Consider the following 17874-nt stretch of genomic DNA (forward strand, 5'->3'; position numbering starts at 1 on the left):
CTGGCTAAATGCCACTAGAACGCACTAGATGCCAGCAGCAACACCCTCAGGTGTGACAAACAAAAACGTCTCCGGACATTGTCAAGTATGCCCCTTTCCCATCCTATGTAAAAAACACTGTTTTCAACAGTGTGCTTCTTAATGCATCCTAAAATATACTCTAATTTGCAAAATAGTGTTTTAAAAATAATGTTTTGGCCAAGTGTGGTGGCTCACGCCTGTAATCCCAGCACTTTGGGAGGCCGAGGCGGGTGGATCACGAGGTCAAGAGATCGAGGCCATCCTGGCCAACTTGGTAAAACCCCGTCTCTACTAAAAATACAAAACTTAGCCAGGCGTGGTGGTGCGTGCCTGTAGTCCCAACCACTCGGGAGGCTGAGGCAGGAGAATCATTTGAACCCCGGAGGTGGATGCTGCAGTGAGCCGAGATCACGCCACCGCACTCCAGCCTGGTGACAGAGCAAGACTCCATCTCAAAAAAATAAAAAATATAATAATAAAAAAAAGTTTTAGAACTGCATTTACTTTTGTAAACTGGCATATACCAACTGACTAAATCTAAGAATTGAGTGTTCTTTAAGAATTAAGTTAAGAACAGATCATCAATCTTATTTGAATACTGCCTCACCACGAGACTTCTATCACATCATAATACACACACACAAGAAAAAATGTCCCCAAAATTTGGATTTTAGTTAGGGACTTACACTCTCAGCAGACAGGCTGTTGGGTCCTGTGCTTTTTGACAAGCTCCCTTTCCAGAGTAGGTCATGTTTATGCCACATGTGATGCCATGCCTAGACCCCGTGCTACAGTGCCAGAGTGATTACAGCACTGACAATACATGAGTATTGTCAATACACCATCTCTCACCTGTAGTCTTCAGAAAGTCAGACACACAGACAGGTTTTTAAAAAATACCACAACTATCAGCAATCTCCAGAAGGTACCCTGAAACACCCCAAATTATCACAGGAGAGGTTAAAAATAGTAATAGTCTAGAAACATCAAACCACTTAAATCATTAAATATCTCTTTTTTCTTTTTTTTTGAGACAGACTCTTGCTCTGTCACCAGGTTGGAGTGCAGTGGTGTGATCTCAGCTCACTGCAACCTCCACTTTCCGGGTTCAAGCGATTCTCCTGCCTCAGCCTCCGAGTAGCTAGCACTATGGGCACCTGCCATCACACCCAGCTAATTTTTGTATTTTTAGTAGAGATGAGATTTCACCATGTTGGCCAGGATGGTCTCGATCTCCTGACTTCATGATCTGCCCGTCTTGGCCTCCCAAAGTGCTGGGATTACAGGCATGAGCCACTGCGCCTGGCAAATCATTAAATATTTCTCAGTACAGAGCAAAGTAAACATTCAATTTATTCACTTATGTCTTTATTGATTCAGCAAATGTTTACTGATTGCCTACTATATGACTGACACAGTTACAGGTCCTAAAGATACCACAGTGATCAATGTGAGACAAAAATTTCTGCCCTGTGGAACTCGGATTCTAGTATAGATAAACAAGACACATGCAAAAACATGTAGTATGCTGGACAGTGATAAGGAGGAGAAAATAAAGACCAAAAGGACAGAAAGAGTGTTGTTGGAGGGTAGAGAAAGGACTGTTAGAGGAAGGGTTATTCTTTAAGAAAAAGGGGTAGACAGGATTAAGAAAGGGTGGCTAGGCAATTATTCATAATGGCTAAAACCAGAAAACTAGTAATTCCATCAATTAGTAGTTTATCCATTATCCTGATGAATGGATAAATATATTTGGTATATCCATACAATGGAAAATTACTCAGCCATATATAGGAATAAAGTATTGATCATGCTAAATCATGGAGGAACCCCCTTGCTTTGTGAAAGCATCAACACACAAGAGATCATATACTGTTTGATTCCATTATGTAAAATGTCCAGAAAGGCAAATCTATAGAGAAAGACCAATTAGTGGTTGCCTGGGATAAGGGATAAAAACAAGAATAAACAGTTAATGGGGACAGGGGTATTATTAGGGTGGTGAAAATGTTCTAAAACTGATTAATGATGATAGTTGTACAATTTGGCAGTTCTGAAAATTACTGAATTGTATACTTGAAATAGGCAAATTGTAAGATATAAAAACTATGCTGCAATGAAGTTGTTTTGAAAAAAAGGTAATGTAGCTAGAGAAGCCCCTCACTGAAAAGGTGGTATCTGAGTGAAGAGATCTAAAGAAAATAAGCCTGGCAGGCATCTAGAAGTGCATTGTAGCCCAGTAAATAACAAATGAAAAGATCCTAAGGTGGGAATGTGCCTAGTGTGTTCAGAGGGCAGCAAGGAGGCCAGCAAGGCTACAGCAGAGTGAGCCAAGGAGAAAGGCTAAGGAGTTGAGGTCAGAGAGTAACGGAAGCCAGATGGTGAAAGACCTTGCAGGGTGCAACACAGAGCCAGTTGCCCTCCATCATAACAGCTATTAACAATGTGCAGAGGGTCCTAGTCATTGCAGTAAGCTAAAGGGAGGCGGAGAGGAGCAAGTGGGGAGGTACAAAGTTTAGAAAGAAACCAATCCATAATATGAAGTTGATTATTGATCACCGAGAAAATCTAAAAGAGCTTGCAGATAAATGCAACGCCAATCAAAATCCCCACAGGTGTTTTTTGTTGTTGTTGGTTTTTTTTAACCTTCTCCTTGGAAACTGGACAAGCCATTTCTGAAAATTACATGGTAGAACAAAAAGTCAAGAAGCAACACAACATTTTGGGAAGAGGGGAAAAAAAATACCATCATGGTGTGGTGACTTACCTTACCAGATATCAAGACCAGAATAATTAAGACAGTGTGGCACTGGTGAGGCATTTTGGTTCAGAAACCACGCTTAACAACAATGCCAGACTACCTCAGATGAATGAAGGTAACAGTAACACCATGCAAAAAGGAATAAACTTTTAAAAAAAAGAAATGTGACTCCTAGAAAAGACGAAGTAGTTTATGGGCCTTAACCACTATAGCTTACAAAAACGGCAGTGCCAAGTCTGGCAACTACTGAGCTTCACTGATTTTCACAATTCAAGTCAGCTTCTCCATACACTTGCAACTGAGTATAAGCGAACACATTATAGAACAGTATTTGAAAAGATCTTCACTGAGAATCGGGTTAGGGAGAAACAGAGCAGGAGAACAAGAACATACCTAATCTGCTTTTGCATAACTGCTATTTATAACCTGCCACAAACACTACACATCTACAAATTTGAAAAATATACTACCCACCATTGTAAAAAACCTTATCAATAGTTGCTATGGTCAACACCAGAAAGTCTTCCTCAATCCTTTTTCACATGCCACATCCAATCAGTCAGTAAGTCCTGGAAATTCTACCTCCCAATTCTAAATATGTCATCATGTCTACCAAGAAAATCTTAGTTTAGGCCACCATCTCTCACCTGGATTTCTACAATAGTCCTCAATTGTTCTTGCCTCCTACAGTATATTCATTCACCCATTCACTCAACATCTAATGGCTGTATACTCTAAACTGTTTTGGGCATTGGGATACAGTAATGAACAAAACAGATAAAATCACTGCTTCTACAGGGCTTCCCTTCTCAACCCAGCAACCTGCCATCTTCCTAAATCAGACCATGGCACTCTAGTTTAAAACCTTCCAATGGTTTCTCATTATGCAGAGATAAAATCCAGACTCCTTATCATAATCTACAACATTAAGTTCTAGATGATCTGGATAATGACAGCAGTAAATGCTATCCCGTAATCTCTCTCTTGTTTGCACCCTTATTTACTGTACCCCAGACTTACTAGTCTTCTCATGGTCACTCGGCCTCAGGGCCTTTGTACTTACTGTATTCTTCTGCTTGTACACACTTTGCCAGATCTCTGCATGACATCCTGGTTCTTATTCGGGTCTCAGCTCAAATGAGACTGCCTCAAAGTGGCCTTTCCTGACTACCATTGATAAAGAAGGACCACCAGACTTTTTCTTCTTCAAAGCCCTTATCAGAAACCATGTTACTTGTTTACATTTACTATCTTGATCAGCTAGAATGTAAATTCTGTGAGTGCAAGGACACAAATTTTCTTCATTACTGTAGCTCCATCTCCATTGTCTAAACCAAAGTAGGTACTCAATAAATACATCTTAACTGACAATATTATTCTTAGCCACTGTAGTTTTTCATTTCTTCCCCATAATCCTCTTCCACTCAACCTACTCTTCCTTCCTCATCCTTACTGCCTGTCGAAGACCTCAACAGGGAATTGAAGCATAAGAAATCAACCCAAGCTCCAAAAACCCGTACCTACAAACAGCCCTGGCCAATCCCTGCCCCCTCCCGACACCCAGCCAATCACTCCCAAAGAAGCCCATTATGGTGGGAATGAACAATGCAGCTTTTAGAGAACCTATAATTTTAGAAGGGTAAGCATAAAAAGGTTCTAGAAATCAGAAAACACTAAACTGATCTTGGTCTATGCTGATACATAATAGCTCATCTTACAGTCTCCACCTACACCTGGCAACTATCAAAACATTCTCAGATCCTTTTGTTAGCCTCTATGTATAGCAAGTTTGGATTTCTTTAGGTTAATTTGCCTCCTGTGTAGGCATTTCTAGTACTCACAATGTCCACTTTTCTTTTCCTTCCTGAACATCTGGGAGACTATACTTCCCATATGCCTTGTAGTTATAGGCAAATGAGAGCGATTCTGGCCAGTAGAATATGGACAAAAATGTAGATGTACAAAATTTGGACAAAAATGTGAATGTGCATCACTTTCTGGCTTAGGCAATAAAAAGAAAGCTCCTGCCCAATTCTTCAATCTCTTCTCTTTCCCTGCTATGTTGACATGGCAGAATCACATATCAACATCAACTAGGTCACAGTCACTTCATGGAGGACAACTGCTTTGGAGAGTGTCAGGCTTCTGAGAATTGGAGGATGTCATTACTACAGCATTGCCTACTCAGTCTTTCCTGACTAATGCATTTTCCCTTTTATAAAAGTAAATATTCCTAAGTAGTTTAAGAGCCAGAAGAAATTCACACGTGTGAATCAATTTAATTTGAGTCTCTTCCTTTAAACCTCAACCTTGCATCAGGAACTCTGAGAATAAACAAAACAAAACAAAAAAAAACATTGTTGTTACTGGATGGGAGGTAGGGGAAATAGGAAAAATAATTTAGGGGATAAAACAGTAATAGCTAGGTGCAGATCTGAAGGGAAAGCACAGCTTAAACGAGGCAGCATTAGATATGAGAATAGGTACAGAATAGTAGGAGTGTTCCATAATTGTGAGGACAGAAAATGTTAAATCCATACGCTAAACAATACCTTAAAATTAGTACAACCAAGTCAGGGGTCAGGAATCAAATGCTATGTAATACAAAAGGTCCTCAACTTATGATGGGGTTACGTCCTGATAAACCCATTGTGAATTGAGAAGCATTTGTACTGCGTAAGTTGAAAATATCTGAAGTCAAAAATGCATTTGATACATCTAACCTACCAAACATCACAGCTTAGCCTAGCCAACCTTAAATGTAGTCAGAACACTAACATTAGCCTACAGTTGGGCACAATCATCTAACACAAAGCCTAACTCATAATAAAGTATTAAATATCTCATGTAATTTATTGACCACTCCATTAAAACTGGAAAACAGAATGGTTGTATGGGTACTACAAGTATAGCTTCTTTACAATGAATGGTGCTATCATTTTTGCACCATTGTAAAGAAATCCTAAGTTGAATCATCTTAAGTTGGGAACCATCTGTACAAAGGTTCTTAAGACACATTTGTCTATTTAAAGATTTTATTTAATTATATGGACATATACACACACATATACATATACATATAATACATATACACACATATGTGTATTTAGGCTAGTCTTTTAAATTCCAGAAAGGGGAAGGAAACTATTCTGCATCAGTATTGTCAAAGTTCAAGGCCCCGAAACACAATCAATGCCATTAGTATGCTAGTTCAGTTACTTTGGGGTTTGAAGGGACTTCTGGTTAATGCCTTAAGAAGGAATCGATCATTTACTTCATTTCTCCATAAATCATTATATCCTAACCTCACACAGTGCCTATCATACCATAGGTGTGATAGTTAATTTTATATGGCAACTTGACTGGATTATGGAATGCCCAGAGATTTGGCTAACATTATTTCTGGTTGTATTTGTGACGGTGTTTCTGGATAAGATTAGCATTTGAATCAGTGAACTCAATAAAATAGATTGCCCCCTCTAATGTGGGTGGGCAGCATTCAATGTTTCCAGAGTTCAGAGTGTGAATAGAACAAAAGGAGGGAGAAGACTCTGCCCCTTCTTCTGCCTTACTGCTGAGCTGAAACATCAGTCTTCTCCTGCCCTCCAACTGAGACTAACACCACCAGCTCTCTGGTTCTCAGGCCTTTGGACTTGGACTGAATCACATCACTTGCTTTCCTGGGTTTCCAGCTTGCAGGTTTCCAGCTGACAGATCAAGGGACTTCTCAGCCTCCATAATCACAGGAGCCAATTCCTTATTATTATAATATATCCTTATAATTTAATATATATCCTTATAATATATCCTTATAATTATCCTTATATCCTTAATATATATCCTTATAATATAATAAGGATAATATAATATCCTTATTATTATAATATAATATGGATAATATCCTTATTATTATAATATAATATGGATAATATCCTTATTATTATAATATAATATAAGGAATTATTATAATAAGGAATCTCTACTGGTTCTCTTTCTCTGGAGAACCCTGACCAATACAGTAGGCATTCAATAACTATTTTCTTTCTTTTTTGAGATGGAGTCTTGCTCTGTCACCCAGGTTGGAGTGCAGTGGTGTGATCTCGGCTCACTGCAAGCTCCACCTCCCAGGTTCACGCCATTCTCCTGCCTCAGCCTCCCGAGTAGCTGGGACTATAGGCGCCCGCCACCACGCCCGGCTAATTTTTTGTATTTTCAGTAAAGACGGGGTTTCACTGTGTTAGCCAGAATGGTCTCGATCTCCTGACCTCATGATCCGCCCGCATCGGCCTCCCAAAGTGCTGGGATTACAGGCATGAGCCACCACGCCCGGCCTCAATAACTATTTTCTAAACATATAAATAAACGTCCCTCTACCTGTCCTATTCTCTTCCCACCTTTATAGAAACCTTTTACTATCAGCTATTATCTCTCAAATATATCTCTATAAACAATTAAACATGCTGTAGTGTCTCATATCTTAAAAAGAAATATACCAAAAAGAAAGCACAGAACCTTCTCTTAGGAAACATAATACACCTAACACCCCAGCCAATTTCCTTAAAAGCCCAATTTCTCACAAGACTTGTCTTTACTCACTGTCTCCATTTCCTCACCTCCTAATCATAGGGTGCCTGAGTTCAAATGCCAACTCCTCAATTTATTGGGTATATGAATAATTTAGGCTAGTCACCTAACCTTTCTGAGCTACAATTACCTCATTGGTAAAAAGGGACAATGATCTATCTCCCTGTAAGGTTCTTAAGAAGACTAAAAGAGAAAAGGTAAAACAAACTTAGTAAAGTGCTTAACACAGAGTAAGCATTTAATAAAGGTTGGCTGCTACTATTCTTGTTAAATGATTGTTTTCAGTCTTCATTATCCTTGGTTCTAGGCCCTGATATTCCCTTTCATGTTATATTCTCTCCCTAACCAATTCTGTTCACAACTAGTTTCAATTAACATCGCAACACCGACGACTCACAGATTTGTATTTTCAGTTCAGATGTTTCTTCAGAGCTTCAGACTCATATATTCAACTGCCTCTCTGACAGCTCCCCTTGGACATATCAAAGGCATCTCTAACATAGCAAGTCTAAAATGGCATTCATAATCTGCCCCCCAACTTCACCACCACTCCCCTTAACTAGCAACAAAACCCCAATTGTGAAAGCTATAGAGGAGTTATTTTTGACATATCCCTAAAAATTCTTTCATTTCCTTCTACATCTATCTTCTCTACAACCATAACCCTAATTCAAAAGATATTAGCTCTGACCTGAAAAAGGGCGTCCTAACTGGTCTCCTAGTATTTACTTTGCTCCCCTCCAAACCATCCTCCAAGCAACTACTCTGAGTCCTTCCATTCATTTTTAACACTGCAGTTAAGAGTATACTTCTGTTACATCTGCTATACTGCCTTATATAGAGAATTAGACAGACCTGAGATGATTCTCTGACCATTAAGTGAATCTCAGTGACTCTAAAATTATTCTCACGGTGAAACCCCGTCTCTACTAAAAATACAAAAAATTAGCCGGGCGTGGTGGTGGCGCCTGTAGTCCCAGCTACCTGGGAGGCTGAGGCAGGAGAATGGCGTGAACCTGAGAGACAGAGCTTGCAGTGAGCCGAGACTGCGCCACTGCACTCCAGCCTGGGCAACAGAGCAAGACTCCATCTCAAAAAAAAAAAAAAAAAAAAAAAAAAAAAAATATATATATATATATATATATTCTAGCTGGGCAATCTTTGGCAAATTATTTAGCCTCTCCAAGCCTTTATCTGAAAAATAGAGGCTGTAGTACTTAACCTCCTTTGTTGTTATGAAGATAAATTAATAATGTCAAGAAGTTTAATTCAATTTTTGTGACTTGCAAAAGGCTATGCAAATGTTAGCTAGTAAAACAAGCTCAGCATAACTTCCCCACTGCTTGAATCCTGGTCCTCATCTCTCACATGGCCTGTTCTAACAGTCTCTAACTAGTTCCTATCTACCTCCAAATGCCGAAAGCCCAAAGTATGGCTTATTGCAGGCCTCAAGAAAAGTCAGCTAAATCTGGCTTTCTTTTAGTATTCTAGTAGTAAACTATGGACTAGATCCAAATTCCTTTGAGCTTGGAATATGACCTAGCCCCTACCTACCTTTCCAATCTCTTCCACAATAATTCTCCCAAGTGCATTTTACTCAAACTCATCAGATTACAAGAATTAGCTCTCCTACTATCTCTCTTGGGGCCTGTTCCTTTGAACTAGATTCTTTCCCTCTGTTTTCAGTGCTTATGTCTACACCAATTACTAGTTACTCTGATTTTACAGAAGAGGAAACTATGGCTCAAAAAAGTTAAATGACTGGCCAGTACCACCTAGGCTGGTGAGTGCGTAAGATGTCAATGCAAGTGTTCTGTGCACCATATTAGTGCTTCTCAAACTTTTCTGGGACATACTTCTGTCGAAAAAGAGAAGCTTAACTTCCATCTTACAGGTCAAGGAAGGCACAGACCCAAGTGGCTGCTACCAGCTTGGAGTACCATGCTTTACCTTCAAATAAGTCATTGTCAGAACTTTGAACAAATTAAGTTGAGGACAGGAGCCCCTCAAACAGTCCCCTGTACATTAAATCAAAACTATAAATCTCAGTTTGTCTGTTCTGTGGCTGCAAACTCACTCCACAAAAGTATCTTTAGCCTTCATTTTCATTGTTACCTGCAAGGATAAAGAGACAGTGCCATTACGAATGGCTGGAGTTACTATTACTTTGACACAATGAAGTCAAGCATTGCCAAAGTGTTTAGGAAGAGGAGACTAGCTGCCCGGAGGACTCTGTGGGATCTCTAACCTGAAGAAAACTGAAGACAAAAGGAAATCCAGGGAGCCTAGGTGACATCTGAGTTTTGTTAGGACAGCACTCACTTATCTGGAGTATGACTCCTCAACTTGGGCATCAATTGACAAATGAAGCAGATAATTCTTCGTTATAGGGGGCTGTCCTGTGCATTATAGGATGTTTACCCTCTACCTACTAGATGCCAATAGCATCCCACCCCTGGTTGTGACAACCAAAAATGTCTTCTGACGTTGTCAAATGTCAGGGGACAAAACTGTCTCCAGCTTAGTGTTCCAGGATAACCCCTGGTATATCCTTTTACTGAGGAGTGAACATTAGATATGAAAGCTCAGACTTCAGACTCTACATAGGAAAGTAGTGGGAGAAAACAGATCTTTCTACATTTACATAGGGCACTAGGATAAAAGAAAGAAGTATCTGTTGCTTCTCAATGGTCTTTTTCCACTAGGAAGTAAACTAAGTGGGATATAATTTAAGTCTCTTACCAAGAAATTTGGGGTGAGGCTTCAAAATCAAGCAGGCATTTAAGACTGTACTTCTGGGCATTAGGAGAGGGGAAGGCAAAAAAGGAGAAAGACTCTTTTAGGTGATTCTCCACTTAGTTGGCTACAATATTTGGCCTCTAGCCTATAACACAGGGGTAGGCCGGGCGCGGTGGCTCACGCCTGTAATCCCAGCACTTTGGGAGGCCGAGGCGGGTGGATCACGAAGTCAGGAGATCGAGACCATCCTGGCTAACACGGTGAAACCCCGTCTCTACTAAAAATACAAAAAAAAAAATTAGCTGGGCGCAGTGGCAGGTGCCTGTAGTCCCAGCTACTCGGGAGGCTGAGGCGGGAGAATGGCGTGAACCCGGGAGGCGGAGCTTGCAGTGAGCCGAGATAGTGCCACTGCAGTCCGGCCTGGGCGAAAGAGTGAGACTCCGTCTCAAAAAAAAAAAAAAAAACACAGGGGTATAAGGAGATCGCTCAACATGACACCATCCCTACTTTGACACTGTATAAATGAGCACAAACCTCTTCTATTCCTTCAGTCATGACCCAACATGAATACTACAGAAGCACATGCAAACATTCAAATAGTCACAAGAAAACAAAAAGTTTTTATATTAAGCCAGAGACTTCAACATCTGCAATTCCAAAAGCTTAGCTTTTGTGTTAATAAAATGCAGCTCACTACCCTTGGCAGCCATTCCCTTATTGTTTGCTAATAAATGAGAATGCACACACATACAGATTGTTTTCAACATTTAAGATACTTTTGTTTTTACTTAAAAAAAGAAAAATCAACTCTGTTTGCTGTATTTCACTATTACTGCTTTTAAGCTTCTATAATTATAAGTTTTAAATAGCCTTCTAAAGATCTAGCTAAAATGTGGGATAGTTCATATAAGCTGGAGTGTCACGAGCCTCAGACTTCCCGTTTGTAAAGTAGGCAGAAATAAAATTTACTTCTTAAAGTTGCTGTAAGGATCAAATGAAGTCCTGTGTAGCCAGTATTTCGGCATGCAGAATATATTCAATATATGGTTATTATTAGTACTGTTATAACCATTAAATAGCAACTTCTCTGAATCTCCTGTTTCCTCTATAAATTTTTGGGAAAGGAAACATGTTTTGAAAAGGGGGTAAAATATTTCATAAACACATCTTACATCTAGATGCAAAAAAAGATAAGTATTATTTGTGATGATAAAAACAGAGCAAGGAAGAAGAAAAAGTGGAAATATTCTGTGTTTTAAGCAGAAATTTGAAAAAAAAAAAATTCTAACGTTAATTACATCTGGTATCCAGTAGCTCATGATAGGAAATCCAATGTTCCTTTCCACTGGAAAAAAAAAAAAAGACAAAAGAAAAGGGAGGAAGAGAGGAGAATAAAAAACAAAACCAAAGCAATATTATGATAGACTGGAAGAAGCCTTACACAAAATACATAACTAAACAATGACAATATTCTCCTAACTCTTTCAAGATCAGCAGTAAAGGTCAGTCCCCTTCCAAAGAAGCCTGGGTTTGCACATCACTGTTTATCTAATAAAATTCCAGTGAAGACAATTTTTCTTCCCAGTGGCCAAAACTACAGTTAGGTGAGTTAAGATATACGTTAATAAGGTGCTGCTACGCTACGTTGAGCTCTTCCTCAACAAAATTTGCAGTTCCCGGAACTGCAAATTTTAAATACACTTTATTCAACTCAATAGCAGCTCCAGTGAAATGATGAATTCAAAAAGTATTAATAACAAATCCAAAATGTCTGGATTTCCTTAAGAAAATGTCAACTCCCTTCCTAGAAACCTACCCAAAGAAAAGGCAAACGTTATTTAATTCTTATTCTATGCAGTAAATATGGATCTTTAATCAAGGGCCAGGTAGGATCAACAGCTGGTATATTGCTAAGTACCTCCTTAAAAGGGCCCGCAAACAATAAACTGAAGAGCGTCCTGACAAAACGACAGCGAAATGAGCATACTCACCCCCCACCCCCGAGCGCGCACACAGGCACACACAATTGCCCCGCACACTAACAGCTCTGCAACCAGACTCGGTCTTTCAGCTGGCTACTGGCAGGCCAGCCAGAAAATGTGTACTCCAGTTTCGACCCTTCTAGGGATGAAATCAAGGAAGGATAGAGGGTCTTGGTGGATTTTAGCCAACCCCTTAATTCTACAGAGGAGCCTGAAGCTGCGCGTGCAATTAACTTTGTCAGCCTTTTTGTTTCAAGGCCTTCTGATCCCAGGTACACACGGCGCACACCCGACCCAGGACAAGCCAAAAGGGCACGGGCCCTGAGTCAGACTACATGCAACCTCACCCAGCTCCTCTGCTGTCTGTCTGACCTTGTGCACGTTAACTTCTGCGTCTCAATTTCCACATCTACAAAATGGAAACAGAAGCTCCACACCCCATACTGTTAAGAGTCGACGGGCCGAGACGCGCTACCCGGCTCCAGTGGGCGCTCCGCCCGTGGGCTCCCACCTGGACGCTGGGGAAGGCGGTCTTGAGCAGGTAGAACATCTTGCGGTTGGACAGCACGTCGCCGCTGGTCATCTTGTCCTCGGCTCCCTCGCGCGTCTTCCCCTTGGACTTCTCGTGGAGGACGTTGCTCTCGCGGACGCGCCTCACCTCGTCGCCGCCGCGGACTGCTGCCAGCACTGACACAGCCAGCATCTCGCGCAAGTCCACGGTGCCCCCGTCGGCCGCGGCCGCGGGCCCCGCCGCGCCTCCGCCAGGCTCGCTGCCCAGGCCGAAGAGGCTGAAGCGGCCGGCCAAGAAGCCCGAGTAGAGGTGGTAGAGGACGCCGAGCCCCAGCAGGCAAAACACGGCCACCCCCAGTGGGGAAAGGCGGATGCCCATGGGGGCCATGGCGCGGGAAGCCGGGCGCTCCGGGCTGCGGCTCTCACAGGCCTCCCAGCGCCCGCCGCCGCCGCAGCCGCCGCGCTCCGGGCCAGGCGCCGCACGGGCTACACCGGCGCCCGCTCCCCGGCCCCGGTGCGCCCCATCACTCCCTCCCAGGAAAGGCCGAGTTGCGCCGCGAAGACTACTAACGCCGCCCCGCGCGCCTGACTCGCCAGGCAGCGCGGTCTAGGCTCTTCCGCCGGCCGGCTAGTCCGACTTCCACGTTAGCCTACGGCCGCGAGGTGAAAGGGGAGCGTGGGTGTGTATCCGGGTTACGCGACGGGGCGGGGCGAGGGCGAGGGCGAGGGGCGGGGAGAGCTGGGCACCTCCCCTTGGGGCGGGGCGGGACGGGAGGCGCTGGACTGAGCTGCCTTCCTTGGTCTGGGTGGGAGGGTATTCCTGGAAGTGGCGAGCAGCAATCCGCGCAGGAAAGTGTGCTATGCTGAGTGCCTTGTGGATGTTTAAATTAAATATCCCATTGTACGACTATGGATGGCTGTAATAAAGCCACAGTAACAGTCTAGTCTTCTCATCACTCTCAGATTATTCAGGAATGGAGGAAAACACAATAAACCATTTTAAAAGATTGATTTGCAAGCTTTTTTAGCCAGCGGGGGTGTAGACAGCCTGTACCTTTAAGTCGCTTCTCCGCGCACTTCCCGGCAGGACGGGGAACTGGGCGGTGAGGGGAAGAATTGTACTTGGCTCTTTATTCTGTTGACATCTTTGTCGTGCCCTAAATGCTTATGTGTGTATAGAGTTTCCCTCCTCCACCTGCCAGAATAAACCATCCCCGAAGCAGCTGAAAAACATGCCTTGATCCGGGTTTTCATAATGAAAGAAAACAAACCAGGCTTCTCTCATTTCCAAGGGTACTGGAGCCTGGCTCTCCTACCAGAGCTTAAGGAGAAGAGGAATTGCTTGATAGAGTCCACTTAAAATAGAGGTTATCCGGAGATGGTCAATCTAGAACATATAATCTTTGAGTCAGTGTAGGCTCCCGAAGTATTTGACAGAAATAACTACCTTCTACTATAACACCGATCTTAGAATGATAGCGAATACTTTATAAGTATTCATGAGTTTATCTTTAATCTTAAAAGTGAATATTAAGATGTATAGTATTGTTCTTAAATGTTAAAATATCTATATAAAATCAACTTAAAATGTAGCCTGTTTTACTGTTCATAGCGAAACAGCATTGGTTTTAAGTGGACTTTAGAATTAACCACCTGAAAAACTGCAAGTATACCAAACTTCTAAACATCCATTGCTAAGCAAGTCATGTAGAGCCTGACCTTTACCGCTTACTTAGAGTTCAGGGCATCTCTAGAATTTGCATGTGATTATACAGATACAACGAAAGCACTGACTATTGATTGTTTGATTTCCCTGCCAGCAATCTAAGTAGCTTGAAAATAATCACAGCACAAAATCAAGTACAAATACAAATCAATGAAAGAACAATCCCTAGAGTATTGACAGCACCAGAACTTAAAGAACTAGCATTGCCTTTCTTGTCAGCTTTTGAGAGTAACTTTGCAATGAAGCAAAGCTGCTTTCAAATATGTAAAAGTGAATGTCACAGAGTAATTCTCAAAACCCATCCCAGGGATAAAGATGAAGATGAGGGTTGAAATATAAAGGTTTAAGTTAAACAGAACCACCCCAACCTACACTATGAGAGCAGCAAAAAGATGAGTTGGATAGTAGTCATGTCAATATTAAAAGCATCATTGGGAAGTCTGAGGTTTCCCAAAATAAACGGAATAATATTTTCCAAGGATATTGGAGAATAATATAGGGTCACATTCAGTGTGGCAGTATACACAGTATACCACTGAGGGAAATACTAAAAGCTCTGGAGCATTTCTACTGCAAAAAAGAGATTTAAGACTTGAGGGAGAAAATGCCAAGGTATGTGGAAAGAAGGAGTCACTTTAAAGATTGTAGCTCCAAGAGGCATTCTAGCACTCAAGTGATAATTGATCATAGAGAATGGGTATTAACAGATAACATTTAATCAACAAGAGAAGTTATGACAATAAGAAAACATTTGATTAATTACATGTGGTACAGTGATGTCAGAAAACCTTTATAGGAATTTGATTGAAAGAAACTTGTTTTTTAGTATCAAGTTGTCAGAAGCTTCAAACAATGCATATATACAAATGAAAATTATATGGCTTTCATATTAAGATTGTGGACAGTCTGTTCCTAAAACATAATCTACATCTATTCTTAAAATTGTTTCCCCCAAGATTTTGAAATAAACAATTAAATGTGTTAATTTTTAGGCCAGGCGCGGTGGCTCATGCCTGTAATCCCAGCACTTTGGGAGGCCGAGGCAGGTGGATCACGAGGTCAGGAGATCGAGACCATCCTGGCTAACATGGTGAAACCCCGTCCCTACTAAAAATACAAAAAAGTTAGCCGGGTGTGGTGGCGGGCATGTGTAGTCCCATCTACTTGGGAGGCTAAGAGAAATGGCATGAACCCGGGAGGCGGAGCTTGCAGTGAGCTGAGATCGCGCCATTGCACTCCAGCCTGGGCCACAGAGTGAGACTCCGTCTCAAAAAAAAAAAAGAAATGTATTAACTTTTTAAATTAAAGCAAAATAATTATGTAGGCTGATGCAAGTAAGACAACTTGAAACTGCAACTAGAAACTATACCCAATGAAAAACCCTGCCTTAAAAGATAGACAAGTGGATATATTTTTACTTGTTTTAGGTTCAATTGTTAAGATGTCTAGTTTTTTTCTGTAATTCTCCACTTTAATTCAGTTTTCTCAGTTAACTGGCCCACACTAGTTCTGATTACATCAGACATGGGACCTCTTCTAAATGTCTGGATATTGCTATCTTTCCTACAAATACCGGTTTTCCTTATAGTCTCCATGTGTACAGAATAAATAATATCAATGTTTGATATTATTTATTCTGTACACATGGAATAAATAATAATAATATGTTAATATTGATATTAACATAGCATCTTAGATGTTGAGGACATTTTGGTTCCTTTCAATGACTCCTAACCTTCAAATTTACCCTGGAAAATGTTTTTTATAAAAATTAATCTTGGCCGGATATGGTGGCTCACGCCCCAGCACTTTGGGAGGCCAAGGCAGGTAGATCACAAGATCAGGAGTTCAAGACCAGCCTAGCCAACATGGTGAAACCCCATGTCTACTAAATATACAAAAATTAGCCGGGCACGGTAGCACACACCTGTAATCCCAGATACTTGTGAGGCTGAGGCAGGAGAATCGTTTGAACCCAGGAGGCGGAGGTTGCAGCCTGGGTGACAGACCGAGACTCCATCACAAAAAAAAAAAAAAAAAAAAAATCTCTGCCAGTTAGTTTCCTTGTATTTTTTCCTTTAAATATGCGTTGGAGGTGTACAATATAATTAATGAAAGATTCAGCTTAGTTGAACCCTCATTAAAAGTGTTTTTACGGGTGGCTCACACCTGTAATCCCAGCACTTTTGGAGGCCGAGGCGGGCGGATCACGAGGTCAAGAGATCGAGAACATCCTGGCTAACACGGTGAAACCCTGTCTCTATTTAAAAAAAAAAAAAAAAAAAAAAAAAAAAAATACAAAAAATTAGCTGGGCGTGGTGGTGAGCGCCTTCCAGCCTGGGTGACAGAGCCAGACTTCGTCTCAAAAAAAAAAAAAAAAAAGTGTTTTTACCACCTTTCTGAGAAAGAAAACAATGAACTGATGGCATTTTACATGTTTAAAATATAAAACTTCCAAGAAGATTATTATTTGCATATTCTTTCCTTAAGTGATTATATCCTATAGAAACAATAATTCTGTTTTTTAATAGATCCAGTGATATGGTGTTTGCTTCTGCCATTAAAGTTCTCTCTTTGGCAGATAATTGAAGTTCAGAAATAGTGGCTTTCATATATCAAGATTGTGGATAGTCTTTTTCTAAAACAGGATCTACATCTATTCTTAAAATTGTTTCCCCCAGATTTAGAAATAAACGATTAAATGTGTACTTTTAAAATTAATGTAAAATAGGCTGGGCGCGGTGGTTCACGCTTGTAATCCCAGCACTTGGGGAGGCCGAGTTGGGCTGATCACGAGGTCAGGAGATCGAGACCACGGTGAAACCCCGTCTCTACTAAAAAAATACAAAAAATTAGCCGGGCGTGGTGGTGGGCGCCTGTAGTCCCAGCTACTCCGAGAGGCTGAGGCGGGAGAATGGCGTGAACCCAGGACGCGGAGCTTGCAGTGAGCCGAGATTGCGCCACTGCACTCCAGCCTGGGCGACAGAGCAAGACTCCATCTCAAAAAAAAAAAAAAAAAAAAGTAAAATAATTATGTTAGCATTATAACATTGTACTATGGTCCCAATCCTAGCAGTAGTAATATTGAATTCTTATTGGAGACAGTTCTGTAGGTATAATCATACTTTGGTATCCGCAGGGTTTGGTTCCAAGACCCCCACAGATACCAACATTTGAGATGCTCAAGTTCCTTATAAAAAATATATAAGTGTTTGCATGTAGCCTACACACATCCTTCCATTTACTTTAAATCAACTCTAGATTATTTATAATACCTAATACAATGTAAATGGTATGTAAATAGTTGTTATACTGTATTGCTTATTTGTATTATTTTTACCATGGCATTGTTATTTTTACTGGTATTTTGTTTTTCAGATATTTTTGATCTTGTTGATTGAATGCATGGATGTGGAACCCACAGATAGAGAGGGACAACTATATATACAATAGAAAACTGGAAATAGTTGCAATCCTTTGAAATTATAATCACTCTGATCCATAGGCACAAAATAAAGCCACGTAAGTAATTTGCATATCTTTGTATCTCC

General features: G+C 41.0%; 1 protein-coding gene across 1 annotated transcript in view; it reads right to left on the minus strand.

The window, feature by feature from the left end:
• Positions 1–13276, minus strand: part of IMPAD1 (inositol monophosphatase domain containing 1) — a 31409-nt gene extending 18133 nt beyond the window's left edge. The window contains exon 1 of the mRNA XM_003256002.4: positions 12599–13276. Within this exon, the coding sequence (XP_003256050.1) occupies positions 12599–12985 (387 nt within the window). The 5' untranslated portion in view covers positions 12986–13276. The remainder of the gene's footprint in view (positions 1–12598) is intronic.
• Positions 13277–17874: the final 4598 nt, after the last annotated feature.

The sequence above is a fragment of the Nomascus leucogenys genome, chromosome 16 (genome assembly GCF_006542625.1).
Source record: "Nomascus leucogenys isolate Asia chromosome 16, Asia_NLE_v1, whole genome shotgun sequence".
NCBI lineage: Eukaryota > Metazoa > Chordata > Mammalia > Primates > Hylobatidae > Nomascus > Nomascus leucogenys.